We start from the raw sequence: 13851 nt of genomic DNA on the forward strand, positions 1-13851 counted from the left end.
TGAACTTGGGCCCCATCTCTTTCCATGGCACCTAAAACCACTTCCATGAGACCGTGGGGTTGGTGTTGTTTCACCATACACTAACCAAGGCACATGCCTACAACAATCAGGTCAGAAGCGTCAGGCCGAGCAGAAGCAACTCCTGAAGGAGCCAGAGTGCATCAGGGGACAAGGAAAGTTATCACAAGCCAGGAACACCTGGTGACCTTGGAGCACCAAGCAGCTATCTCTCCTTCCCGCCTCCCTCTGGCCACAAACAGAGGAGAGCTTCCCTGGCCTCAATGTCCTTCTTGCCAAGGTCAAACAGACACTCCCATCCAGAAAGGTTTTAAATGCCAAGTCTGTGCAGAAGATCAACACTCACCATGATGACCGTCACGGTCACAAGCATGTGCAGACTGCGGAGCTGCCTCCTTCCCCCATCCCCCACACCTAAAATGTATAAAATCCCAGTCCTGTGTACCCCAGGCAGTCATTTCCCTCACGTGGGTTACCCTGCCATGTGGAAGTGGTCCCAGGCCGTCTCCCACCGGAGAGAAGTCCGTCTCTCTCTCTCTCTCCTCTTACCACCTATCTCTCTGCTACCTCCTCCCCACAAGCCCCAGGAGCAGCTTCCCTGGCCCTCAGTCTGTTCCAGACCAGTGAATGTTGCCCAGGCAGCACTCCCAAATAAAACTTGTACTGAGCTGAACTGTACCCTGTGTGGTTACCTGCTTCTGAACTGAAAAACCTTACAAGAAGGGGTCCCAGCCAGCAAGGACCACAGTGGCTGCCTGTCTGGTGGTCCTCAGAGCCTTCCAGATGCAGGGCCATGGTGACACTGGCCTGCAGGGCCTTCAGTCAGGAAGGAGTTTGAGGTCAAAGGCCTCTGCTCCAGCCACGTAGATGCACCGACAGCACTTTCCAATTTCCAGTCATTGCGGAGCATGGGGAACTTGGCCGTGGGGGAGAAAGGGAGGGAAGGAGGCCTTCTAACCTCTGACCCAGCCAGACTGGAGGCTCCCAGCCACCTCAGGGACCCCAAACAACACTGAAAGAGGCCCCAGGGCTGTGGCCAACGGCACATAGGAAAGCATACCAAACAAACCTAAGGGGTTGTAGTCATTTCTAGCAATGCAACATGAACTTGCTGCTGTGACAAATTCAAGAATTCCTACTACACGGCACATCCTAAAACAACGCTGGCCTAGGGTATGCTGCAGAGAGCACACAGGACCCACAGGCCCTGCTGCCCAGGGGCGCACAGCATGCTAGGCAGGAGTGCCAGGATCCAAATTTCCAAACACAGTGCCAGAGCCACTCCCCCCAGCAGCCCTGGCCTCCCTACCTATTCACATTTCCAAGTGTTTGGATTTGGCTGGGTGAGTCACTCAGCACCACTGAGCAACCTGAAAAAGGAAGCAATGAATATAAAAGCCAAGCAGCTGGAGTTCACGAATGTCAGAGTGTTGTGTCTGGGTCACAGGTGCCAGCAGCCCAGGCGAGAGAGTCACATCTTTTGCTGGCTGCTGTTTGCACAGTGACCACTGCCAGCAGCTCGCCTTCTGCTCCCTGCAGCCTCATGGCCCAAAGCTTCTGAAGCCCAGGATTTGCTGCTGAAAACAACAGCAACGTGCTCTCCTTCTGAAACGTGGCCATTCACCCCCATCCGTCATAGCCAAGCAGCCAGCACATCCAGCCAACCGGTCCCGTTTATGAGTTTATGACGCAGAAAATGTTTTTCCTAATCCAGTTCTTCCTGCCCCTCCCCCCAAGGCCCATCAGCCCAAGCCAGGTCCTTTGGTCTAGATCCTTGCAGTAGCCAGCCTGGCTGGCCTCCCTGCACACAACCTCTCCCTGCTTCTGTCTACACTGCAGGTTCAAGGTCAGACAACTACCAAAGCACACGTCGAGCAGCAGGAATTTCCTCACCCAAACTAACAGTTCAGTAGCAACATGAAGAGAAGTGGGGAATCAGGCTGCAATGTCCCGACTGGATTGACAGTTATAAGGCACAAGAGGGCTTCTCCCCAGACCCTGAACTGTGTTCCACACATCTGTCATGGAATAGACCAAAGATTTCTAGTACAGAAAGCTGGTACAGCACGTTACAATGCTGCTTGAGGAGCCAGCATCCCATACCTATCACCAGTCCCAGCTGCTCCACTTCTGATCCAACTCTCTGCTAATTGCCTGGGAAGGCAGCAAAGGATGGCCCAAGTGTTTGGGTCCTCAGGGACATCACGATGGAGGTCCTGGCTCTTGATCCAGCCTGGCCTTACCCTGGCTATTGCCATCACTAGGGAGTAAGGCAATGCTAGAGCAGCCTGTTCTCCCTCTTTCAAAAACATGTGTATGTAGAAGATTTCCAGTATAAAATCTAGCACATGAATAGTGTCTGCTAAGCTGCAATGCAAATAAGCCCAAGGAAGGCTCTAGCTTGGTCAGTCCGCACAACAGACTGCCCTGAACATCAGGCATCTGCAGAAAACTCAATCTTGCTGAGTTACATTACACACATTAACAGCTCCTAGCTTTGAAATAATGGGATACTATACAGCTATAAAAATGACCACACCCTGAGGAGCTGGTGAACATGAATGAAAATACAGCAATAAGGATTTTGACTGGTTGTGCACACATCCTATTGAGATGTTCCTAACAGGCAAAACTGGGTATGAGATACGTGGGAACTCCCCGGTTTACCTTATCAATTTTTCTGTAAAGCTTAACACTGTTCTGAATGTTCATAATGCATTTAAAAAAAATAACTTGGGCCCGGCGCCATGGCCTAGCGGCTAAAGTCTTCACCTTGAACGCCCCCAGGATCCCATATGGGCGCCAGTTCTAATCCCGGCAGCTCCACTTTCCATCCAGCTCCCTGCTTGTGGCCTAGGAAAGCAGTTGAGGACAGCCCAAAGCTTTGGGATCCTGCACCTGTGTCGGAAACCCGGAAGGAAGTTCCTGGCTCCTGGCTCCAGATCGGCACAGCACCGGCCCTTGCATTTACTTGGGGAGTGAATCATCGGATGGAAGATCTTCCTCTCTGTATATCCGACTTTATAAAAAATAATAACTGAAGGCCAGTGCAATAGCTCAACTGGCCAAAGCTTTGCCTTGCTGTGACAGCATACCCTACGGGCACTGGTTCATGTCCTCGCTGCTCCACTTCTGATTCAGCTCCCTGCTTATGACCCAGAAAAGCAGTGGAGGATAGCTCAAAACCTTGGGACCCTGAACCGGCATGGGAGACCCAGAAGAGGCTCTTGGCTCCTAACTATGGTTCAGCTCAGTTCTGGCTACTGCAGTCATTTGGGAAGCGAACCAGTGGATGGATCTTTCTCAGTCTCTCCTCTGTAAATCTGCCTTTCCAATTAAAAAAAAAAAAAAAAAAGGTTCTTGAATTCATTGGGAGAAAGGAGGGATCCCTTGAATGCCCATCACTGTGATTACGTCAGGAACTCAAAGGCCAAGGATGGCGGGGACGGGGCACAGGCAGCCCACTAGGGTGCAGGTGAGACAGACCAGCTGCCACCATACCTGCCCCAGTCTCCCTGCTGGATTGTGTCTGGAAGCAAGGGAAGGAGGGACCAACTCTGAGGTTCCCAGGGGCCCTGGGACTGCAGCGCCGGGATGAGCAGAGGCTACCCTGGACCTCAAGGTCCATCGATGACTGTGGGCAAAGTCACTGAAGTCTTGCAGGCCTCCACAAGCAATCCAAGGGTGGACCAGCAGCCTCTGTCATCACGCTCAGCCCCATCAATCCGGACACATTTCCAAGGGAGTCTGGCTCCCAGGACATGTCTTCCTTTCCAGCTCCATGCACCGTCCCCAACTCTGAAGCCAGCTGTGGCTGGCAGCGAGGAGGTGAAGCATAAAATATACTTCCCTACTCTCGATGGACAAGCTCACGTTCACCTGTTATCCATTTAGCCGTGCCAGGCACGAAGGAGGTGAAGATAAACTCAATCAGCTTCCCGGTACTCACAACCTGACTGGGGTGCAGGTGCAGTTGGAGGAGAAGAGGTACAAGGATGGTGATCAGAGAAAAGGAGACCAACCAAGGCAAGAAAGGGGCTGCCAAGAGGATGGGACAGGAGGCAACAGGCTTGCGGAGTGGAGGGAGCTGGCCCCAGCAGGGGGAGGGCCGGAAGGCCCCCCCAGGGAGGAGGCCTGCTGTGCTGCAGACAAGCAGGTGATAGGGAGGTGGTGACCGGAAGCAGGGGAAGGTTCTGGAGAACAACAGGACAGGGTCAACACTACCCCAGGACTCACTGGGAAGCTACAGAGAGTGGGAAGTGAGATATCCAAAAGCCCCGGGGGGGAAGGGGAGGGGGAAATGAAGGCCACACTCTCCCTGCTTCCACCCTTGGGGAGGCTCCAGGCAGTCTTGGAGTAACCATTTCAAACAATGCAGGAATCAAATCCTTGCCCCCAAGGCAAGCAAGAAGCTGCCTCACCAGGCTACCTACAAAGCCGGCATGCCTTTACTTCTCTCAAGGCTGTTAATTTCAATCCAACTAGGAAACAGGAAAGCATGTGGAGGCAGGGAATGCAGCAAAACCCAACTGCAGATGACTGCAAATACCTGTGATAAGAGTCCCCAGCCCATGACCCAGCCACCCACTACGTAAGCACTGTGTAATTGTCCCACAGATAACGTTCAAACTTCTCACAATCTTTCCGTGGTTGGGCTAAAGAACAAAAAGTAGCTACCAGTGCAGGCGGGCACAAAAGGTCCTTTGCCAAACTACTCAAGATATTTCAATTCTCCGTTGCCTCAGTAGCTAAATAAGCATGGAGAACAAGCAGGAGAGGAATACTAATTAGTACTAATTAGACTCTGCCCTCTTCTGCCTCAGTCTCCTTTATAAAAAAGACCCCCCTTCCAGACTCCAGGATGATGGAGTTAATATGTAAATCCGTAAGGTAAACAGCAGGCAAGGAGCCAAGCCCCACTGTTTGCATTCTATTGCCCTCTGGTTGGCTAAACCTGTGCCCAACACCAGCCTGGCCCGCCAACTCCAATAGTCCAGCAACTGCACAGGAAAGACCGGGAAATGGGGGGTGGGGGGGAGGTGGTGATGAGAAGAGAGCTGTAGGCCCCAGTAAACCAAACAAGATCGGAGCTTTCTCATTTGCAGGGCATTCACTCACAAGACATTTGGCGGCTGGTTTGTTTTCAATAAACTTTGATGGCAAGCATGAGCAAGACCCAGCTCCTCCCCCTGTCTTGGAGAGAAGGACAGCACACAAAGGCCTTCCCGATTGAGAGCTTTCCTCCCTGCTTTGTGTCCCGCAGGGATGTTCCCGGCCACAGGATAACAAAGAGCAGGAGTTAAGCCTGGGGCAGGAGGTGTGGAGCGGGGGTTCAGGTGAGGGAGTGAGGAAGCAGCCAGCCTGCCAAACCCTGCTCTGAACTGAGCCCCTGAAGTGGAATTTCTGTTTGCTGCAAGACTTGCCCCCTGGTCTAGGGACAGGCAAGCAGAAATCCACAGGTAACTTCTCTTCTTTCCTCTGCTTTTTAACTCAAATCCTAGTCCTGGTAGCAAGACAGGAAGTACCTGCCCAGCTTAGACCAAAAAAGGAGAGGAAAATGATAGGAAAGAATGAAACAAATAGCTAAATTGCCCCAGCAAACCTGGGGAACTGGAGCAATCACAAGCCCCCAGGCACTAAAGCAGGAGGTAGCTGGGCCGGCTGGCTCTGCAGGTACCTGGGGGACTGGCTGAACCCTAACTGCTCAAGGGAATCACAGGGGGACTGGTTGAACCCTAACCGCTCAAGGGAATCACAGGGGGACTGGCTGAACCCTAATCCTCAAGGGAATCACAGGAAAGAGAAACCCTAAAGGTGCCTGACATGCTGGAAACCTGCTCAGCGGCTCACCACTCAGCCAGGCCCTGTGGGCAGAGAGCACTGGACCCACCCATGGGTCCCCAGCCACCACTCCCAACCCAAAGCAGAGGGAAGAGCTTTGCAGGGGGAAAGCGGGGCAAATGGGAAATCACACGCCTTTCACGTTCCCGGCAGCCAGGTTCTTATGACAATCACAGAATGCCACGCTGGAAGGCAACTTAGAAGCCATCTCCTTCCAGAAGTTCCCAAATTTAGATTTCACTGAATGGAATAGTTAAAAGAGAGAGAGCAACAAAGGAAGGAGGAGGAAATTAATAGAAGAATGTTCATTTTTAAAATATAAGGAAACAATAAAGAAGCAACCACCTATTATCACTTCAAAGTAGGAAAATTCCCACCCACCCCCAAAATAGGGAGCCTCAGTGAGCCTCAGCCTGCAGGACTAGCAGCCCCCATGGCGCTGGTTCAAGTCCCACCCACTCTGCTTCCCAATCCAACTGCCTGTTGATGTGCCTGGGAAAGCAGCAGCAGACAGTCCAAGTCCTTGGGTCCCTGCACCCACGTGGGACACCCAGAAGAAGCTCCTGCCTCCTGCTGCTGACCAAGTGGTCAACTGGGGACTGAACCAGCGAGTGGAAGACCCCCTCCTCCCTCCCTCCCTCCTTTCCTGTCTTTTCCCCTCTCTGTGTTGTAACTATGTCTTTAAATAAATAAATAAATCGTTAAGACTTTTTTTTTCAAGATAGGGCATAATTTTAAACCAAAGGCCAATCTCGTGAAGCAGCGGCTTCCAGAAATGCCAAGACAAATGAGTTTTTAAAAATAACGCGCACGGGCCCACGAACTTTCTGAAGCCGCTTCCCACAGCTCCTGGCGTGGGACACAGGCTCCCTTCCTCAGGCACCCACGAAGCCGCAGGCGCTGGGCGCGAACCGGCAGCTGACTGCAATCCTACTCCACACTCAAGCGTGCGTACGTTCTCTTAAAACACAAGCAGCTACAGTAGGAAGCCTGAATTAGAGCATGAACGCGGGTTTTGTCAACTCAGTCCCCTCCTCCTCCACTTTCACACACTGAAACCTCCCGGGTCTCCATGTAAATGAGACATCGTGGGGGGACCCGCCTGGCCCGGCCGCCGGGCAACCAGCTTGGCTCACAGACGCCGAGCCATAGGGCGCACCACACAAGGCTGCCAGCGCTTCCAAGGCGGAAAGGAAGGAGAAAGTTTGGAGCTTCCTGCCTCCTTTCTCTCCTTTTCGGAGGGGCGGGGTGAGGGTAGTTAATCCGTCGGAGCGTCCCAGCTGGGGCCTCCCCGCTGCGGGTCCAGCCCTCTCTCAACTTAAAGAATTTAACGCAGGTACCCCGAATTCCCTCCAAGGCGGGGCCTGTTGGGCAAAGGAGTGCCGGGCCAGGTCGCCTCCCCAAACCCCGAGGTATTGGTAAATCGTGGCACGAAACCGGGCAGAAGAAATCAGATGAGGCCCTGGCTCGGGGCATGGGTCTCCCCTCCGGTGTGTGCAAGGCATTGCAGGAAGGGAGGAACGCATCTTTCAAGGCAGACGGGTGACCCACCAGGCGCCTTGAAGAAGCCCCAGATCTCGCCACTGGGCCCCCGGACACCCCACATTCTAGGACACTCGCCCTCCGGCGTCACCGCTGCCCCAAGCTTTAAAACTCCTCTCTGCCCTTCGCCTCCGGGGCCCCAGGCGGCATCGCTCCGCGCCTCCCGAAGCTCGCCCGCCTCCGGACCGACCACAAGGGTTGCTTTGTGCGCCCGGCTGGAGCGCCCCGGTCCCAATGCTGGGCTGGCCCTGGACGCGGGCGTTCGCCGGGTTGGGTCAGCAGTCGGGCCGGGGCTGTTTACACAGGAAGGGAAGGCTCCTCCTCCGCCCTGGACCTGACCCGAGGCCGACGACAACCTGGCGGTGCTGCAAGAACCCGATGGCGCACGCATTTCGAAAGCTCCTAGCCGGCTGCGCTACCTGGGAGTGCTCCGAAGGTTCCCTCCACCCGCAGGCAACGCCTCCCGGCCCGGCCCCTCAGCGAGCAACAAAAGTTTCGGTCGGCGCGGCTGGCGGCGCGGCTTACCTGGAAGCCCGGGTATGAGCGCGCAAAGGACGAGCAGGCAGGCGTACAGGGGCGCGGGCGCCGGCGCTCGCGGCATGGTGGGCGCCCGGCTCAGGGACGGCTCGGGCGGCGGGCTCCACGGGGGCGAACGACCCGGGGCCGAAGCGCAGGGGCCTAGGACCCGGGGCCGCAGCTACATGCCCCGCACGCTCAGGCTAAGGGCTCACGGCGTTCGTGGCGGGGCTGAGGGGTGGGTGGTGGCGGCTGCGTGCCGGGCCGCCACCATCCCTCCCGCAGCGTTCGCAGCCAAGGTCCGGGGCCGCCGCGGTCCTGGCGGGCCGGACGCCAGGGGTGTCGGCGCTCGGGACGGCCCCGGCGCACTCCCGTGAGCCAGAGGAGGAGCTGGCCGGGCGGTGGCGGCCGCCCCGGGCTCCAGGGACGCGCCGCCCGCTGAGGCTGCCCGCGCGCCGACACACTCCGGCCCTCTCCTGCGCCCTTTCCTCCCTCCGGCCCGCCGGGGCTCCACTTTCCTCCTCTCAATCTCCCCCGCTCGGGCAGCCGCACGCTCGGTTTACAGCCAGGCGGGACGAGGCGGGACGGGGCGGGGCGAGCTCCGGGACGGGCCGGCTCCGCCCCGTGCGGGTCTCGGGCTGCCGGGCCCGAGCGCGCCCAGGTGGAAACCCTTTCCGGCGCGCGGGGGTCCGGGAACGTCTCCAGGCCGCCGGGAAGCTCAGTTTTGGGGGAATAGGATGGGGGCCGTTCGCTGTATACAAGGGGGCGGGGCGCACTACTTGAAGAGAGCCGAGGTGACCCTGGCCAGGCGGCGGGAGAGCAAGTTAGGCAGGGCCGAGACTGTCATGCTGCCGCGCCACCTTCACCTGCCTGGGCCGCATCTTCAGCCTGACCTCGACCCAGGTGGAACCCAGCAGCCCACGCGGGCTGCGTCAGGTGTAGCCTCGGTTAGAAAAGAGAGGCCTGCGGGCGTAGAGGCCCTGGAGAAGCCCAGTTCGCTTACACAAACATGTCGCCCCTGTGAGGGTTCCAGCCGGACCCAAGTGCTGTCAGCACCCTCGGTTGGATAACCAATGGTTTCCGACATGCAGCAGAACCATGCAGATAGCATTCACATCCGAGCTGGATCAGAACCAGTCAGTAAAGGAAGAACTGGGAGTGTCTCCTTGGCCAGCTCCAGAAGAGATCCTGGGGGGGTTAATGGGACTAGGACGAATGGGTTGGGACTGCAGCGGCTTGCAGCTATGGGACAAGGCCATATTCACACAGGACAAGGTCCTAGGGTCTCTAGCACGCAGGCACACACACTTCCCTGCTATCCCAGGCCCTGTGCCAAACACTGAGCCCCGTGTTAACAGGCTGCAGCCTTGTTATCCGGGTGAGGAAATGGAGGATGGGTGTTGGAGCTGGAACCCCCTCATCCAGAAATTCCAAGTGGCTTGGCTTACACCAACAATAGAAAGGAGCAAAGTGGGCTCATCTTGACAGGTCAGAAACTGGAGGACGGAGGCTTACGGAGCCACCTGGAGAACTGTCCTAACTGTCCAGGTTCCAGGCTCTGGATCTGTGGGTCTGAAATTTCTTGCCCTGCTGCACCTGAGCTGGAGGAGGAAGCCGACTTACTGTAGAGGACTTCTTAGAGTGAGGCTGAAGCAGTCCCCAGCCAGCACTGCCTCTTACCCACCAAGTGCATGCAAATAGCTGACTAGTCTTACTAGCCACATATTTGTCCACTTCTTGGCACAGCTGGTCCCAAGTTTGCCTTGTAACTCCCTGTCCCCCCTGGGAAGCCCCTGGGAGCTGTCCTGAGCCAAGTGATATAGGATGAATTTGATACATGAGTCTCCAAAACCAGGTGAATAGTGCATGAAAAATTGCAAGTGCTGGGGTCTGTGTGATGGATGTGGAAGACAGGAAGGTGTGAAGAGTATCGTTCCTTTGCAGGCAAGGGCGCAAGGAACTTCCCACTGTGTAGCAAGGCCCGGCAGATGTCTCTACAACACCTGAATGCAGCTCTGCCTCCCGTTGCATGGACACCCGACAACCCCAGTGAGTTTTCTGTAATCTATTTAGGCATTGTCTGCCTCTGCAGAGTTACTGTTAAATATCAGTAGGAGCTTAGAAGCTGATGTTGCTGTTGCCGGTTTTTTAGCCAAAAAGCTGTTATTGCTGTTACGGCTGCATCCTGTGGCAATATGCTAATCAAGGGTGCTAACTCCCCTTTTTATCCTATGCTAATCAAGGGTGTTCTGTCTTCAGGTGTAGTGGGAATCTATTCTTTCCCTCTTTCTTTGATCTTTTAGGTCCCTCCTGTGAAGTTCTTCCTTCCCTGACTGTCTCAAGACCAACCTGTAGAGTAATTGTGGTAGGAATATGTTACTGATTGATATGCACCATCTATTGAAAACTTTTTCCTAGCCAGGTGCCAGGCGCCAGGTGGTTAACATCCTAGCCTTAGGTGAAACAAATGGCAGAGTTATCTTTAGAAACACCCACTTGACCATGACGTAAAAAGTCTGAGCCAGAGTTTGACTGATTTTGTATAAATAAAGTGGACAGCTTTTGTGCATCGTCCATTATGATGATGAAGTCCTAGTGGTCCGTCTCTATGTTTCTTTGCGCCTCATCCACGCTCCCTTCGCGAGTTCTGAACTCAGCTGGAGCTGGACTCCGGCATGCAAGAAGTTTGCATGAAGCATAGTTTCAAGCCTATACCTGTGTTAAGATTTTCTGTGCATTTTCTTCTCTGTCATAACTCAGGGTCTTCCCTAAATTGAAACATTCCCCTCTACAGAGCACCTTTACCGGGAACACACCTGGGATGTGCTGGGATCCAACATGTCCCAGTCTTTCTGGCTCCCAGCCTGTCCAGACCTGCCAGGAATGGAATCCAGTGTGAGCCATTCCCCATTTATCTTAAACGCTGGCTTGGAGAGGCTGCTGTAATTACTCTGAAACCTTTGCTTTTAAGTTCCTGCCTTTCTTCCTAAGTGAGACCCCATAATTGTTTTTGTTAAGCTGCAGGCTGGAGGTGCCTCTCATGGCCTTGACTTCCACCTGCTCAGGCAGGGCTACCCTGAGCCAAGGGGGCTGAAAGTCCTTCCTGGTGGCCCCTGCAGGAACATTCCATCCCTGAAGGAGGCTGCTGGCTACATCAGTTTGACTTCCAGGTCCTGTGCCTGGATCAGGTAGAGACATTTTGTTTTTACTGTTAATTTTAAAGTCACACCAACTGGGCTGGCATAGCCCTGCATCCTTGGTGGGTGCCAGTTCACATCCTGGCTGCTCCATTTCTGATCCAGTCCTAGCTACTGCTTTCAGCCTGGTCCAGTGCTGCCCACTACAGCCATCTGGGGAGTGAAACAATGCAGGAGAGATATCTAACTCTGCATCTCTTCCTCTCTCTCTCTAACTCTCCCAAAATAAATAATAATAAATCTGGGCCTGACACAGTAGCCTAGTAGTTAAAGTCCTCATGTTGCATGCACTGGGATCCCATATGGGCATGGGTTCACGTCTCCACTGTTCCACTTCCCATCCAGCTCCCTGCCTGTGGCCTGGGAAAGCAGTAGAGGATGGCCCAAAGCCTTGGAACTCTGCACCCATGTGGGAGACCTGGAAAAGGCTTTGGGCTCCTGGCTTCAGATCGGCTCAGCTCTGGCCATTTGTAGCCACTTGGGGAGTGAATCAGTGTTTTGAAGCTCTTTCTCATCCTCTTTGTATATCTGACTTTCCAATAAATACATCTTTAAGATAAAATACACCTTAAAAAAATCAAATAAGGGGCTGGTGTTATGACATAGTGGATAAAGCTGCAAACACCAACATCTGTTTTGTGTCCTGCTTTGTTCGGCTTCAGATCCAGCTCCCTATTAACATGTCTAAGCCAGCAACAGGAAATGGTCCAAGAGCTTGGTCCTTTACATGCATGTGGGAAACTCGGATGAAGCTCTTAGATCCTAGCTTTGCCTGGTTAATCTCTGGCTGTTATGGCCACTTAAGGAATATATACATATATATACATGATTTATTTATTTTTATTGGAAAGCCAGATATACAGAGAGGAGGAGAGACAGAGAAAAATCTTCCATCTGCTGGTTCACTCTCCACATGACCACAGTAGCTAGAGATGAGCTGATCTGAAGCCAGGAGCCAGGAGTTTGTTTCAGGTCTCCCACGTGGGTGCAGGGTCCCAAGGCTTTGAGCCGTCCTAGACTGCTTTCCCAGGCCACAAGCAGGGAGCTGAATGGGAAGTGGAGCAGCCAGGACATGAACTGGTGCCCATATGGGATCCTGGTGCATGTAAGGCAAGGACTTAAGTCACTAGGCTACTGCGCCAGGCCCAAGAATGGGGAATTCTTAATAACTGGGAACAACGTATCAGTGTGGGATAATGGAAAGCTCTAGAAACAGATGGTAGTGATAGTTGCAGAAATTGTTCATGTATTTAATGACACTGAATGATTTGCTTAAAATGACAAAACCAGTTTATCATTAAACAACACTTAAAATCAAATTAGTTAAAAATTTCCTATTTCACAATCCCAAAATGCGTGCTAGCAATCCTCTGGTGAGTTGTCATATTACACGATTCAATGTGTAATCCAGGTGAAAGAAAACATTTTACCGATGCTGATTGTAATTTAATCTGCAGGAGGAGAATTCAAGGGAGGAGGGAGAACAATGGATCCTAATGTACTCACTGTAACCCAGGCTCAGGCTGATTCTGCGTTTCAAAGACGTGCCTGAGACTGGCCACAGTGCAAGAAGTGAATGAGCCCACGAACACAGTAAGGCAAAATTCCTTTGTAGAGATAGGCTTATGAGGCATGCACTCAACTTTCCTTAATGTTAAAATGACGCTTTTGTCTGAAAAAATGCCCAATTATATTCCTTTTTATAGGAAACTCTTATGGCCTAGGTTTTTCTCCCCCTATGTATTATGGTCTTAAGAAAAAAAGTTATCCCACGCTACGAGCCCTCGGAGTTCACAGTCCCTGCTGAACTGAGCAAATAGTTTATGTGATCTCCAAATAATGGAAGCACAAGTGCAGACAGCCCCAAATCAGAGGCCTAAGAAGGCAGCGGGGATGGGAGCTCAAATGAGCAAACTGTGTTTTGTTATGAGCAGTAAAAATTATTTTCTGAGGGGCCTCCACCTGTGGTGCTGCATCCCATGTGGGGGCCGGTTCGTGTCCTGACTGCTTCGCTTCTGATCTGGCTCTCCTGCTAACAGCCTAAGAAAGCAGCAGAGGATGGTGCAAGCCGTGAGCTGCAGTTTCGCACACGGGAGACCTGGAAGAAGCTCCTGCTGGCTTTGGCTTGGCCCTCCCTCAGCTCTTGTGGCCATCTGGAAAGTGAACCAGTACATAGAAAACCTCTCTCTCTGTCTCCCTGTCTCTGTAACTCTACCTTTCGAACAAAAGAATACTTAAGCCAAAATAGGAGAAGAAGTGAGGGAGGGAAAGACAGAGAGAGATGGAGGAAGAAAGCCACATGATAGGCCATGCTTTTGGAGGCTAGGTCAGTTCTGTCCCTTGGCCACCTCAGTGCTGCTGTTTTAATCCTCCTTCTACCTATGTTTCACTCCATCCCTTACCTGCCGTGCCTTCTTGTGTCTTTCCTTTGCTTTGTCTTGGGTATAGCAGTAGTCGCTTGGGCAGTACCAGCAAACAAACAGCTCACCAGCTTTTCAAAAGGCAGGGCAAGCAAACCCTACACTTCTGGGGGAGGCGGGAGGCAAGTGGGGGAATGGAGGCTACCCAGCTGCTGGAGGACCTGATCTGCAAGAAACCATGGGCAGCCATCTGCTGCCAGCCTGGGGCCCCACCTGAGGTCTATCTATAAGGGCTGCTGCCCTGTTTTAGGACATGGCCCCTGGCATTTGATTGCCAGCAGAGGAAAACCTAGGGATTTATCTAGTTCCAGTCCTCA

At 53.3% G+C, this 13851-nt stretch overlaps 1 protein-coding gene across 1 annotated transcript in view; it reads right to left on the minus strand.

The window, feature by feature from the left end:
* ITGB5 (integrin subunit beta 5) overlaps nt 1–8024 on the minus strand; it is a 106788-nt gene extending 98764 nt beyond the window's left edge. Inside the window, exon 1 of the mRNA XM_041002943.1 lies at nt 7927–8024. Coding sequence (XP_040858877.1) covers nt 7927–8002 — 76 coding nt within the window. The 5' untranslated portion in view covers nt 8003–8024. The remainder of the gene's footprint in view (nt 1–7926) is intronic.
* Nucleotides 8025–13851: the final 5827 nt, after the last annotated feature.

The sequence above is a fragment of the Ochotona curzoniae genome, unplaced genomic scaffold (genome assembly GCF_017591425.1).
Source record: "Ochotona curzoniae isolate NIBS_2020 unplaced genomic scaffold, NIBS_Ocur_1.0 scaffold_2587, whole genome shotgun sequence".
Classification (NCBI taxonomy): Eukaryota; Metazoa; Chordata; class Mammalia; order Lagomorpha; family Ochotonidae; genus Ochotona; species Ochotona curzoniae.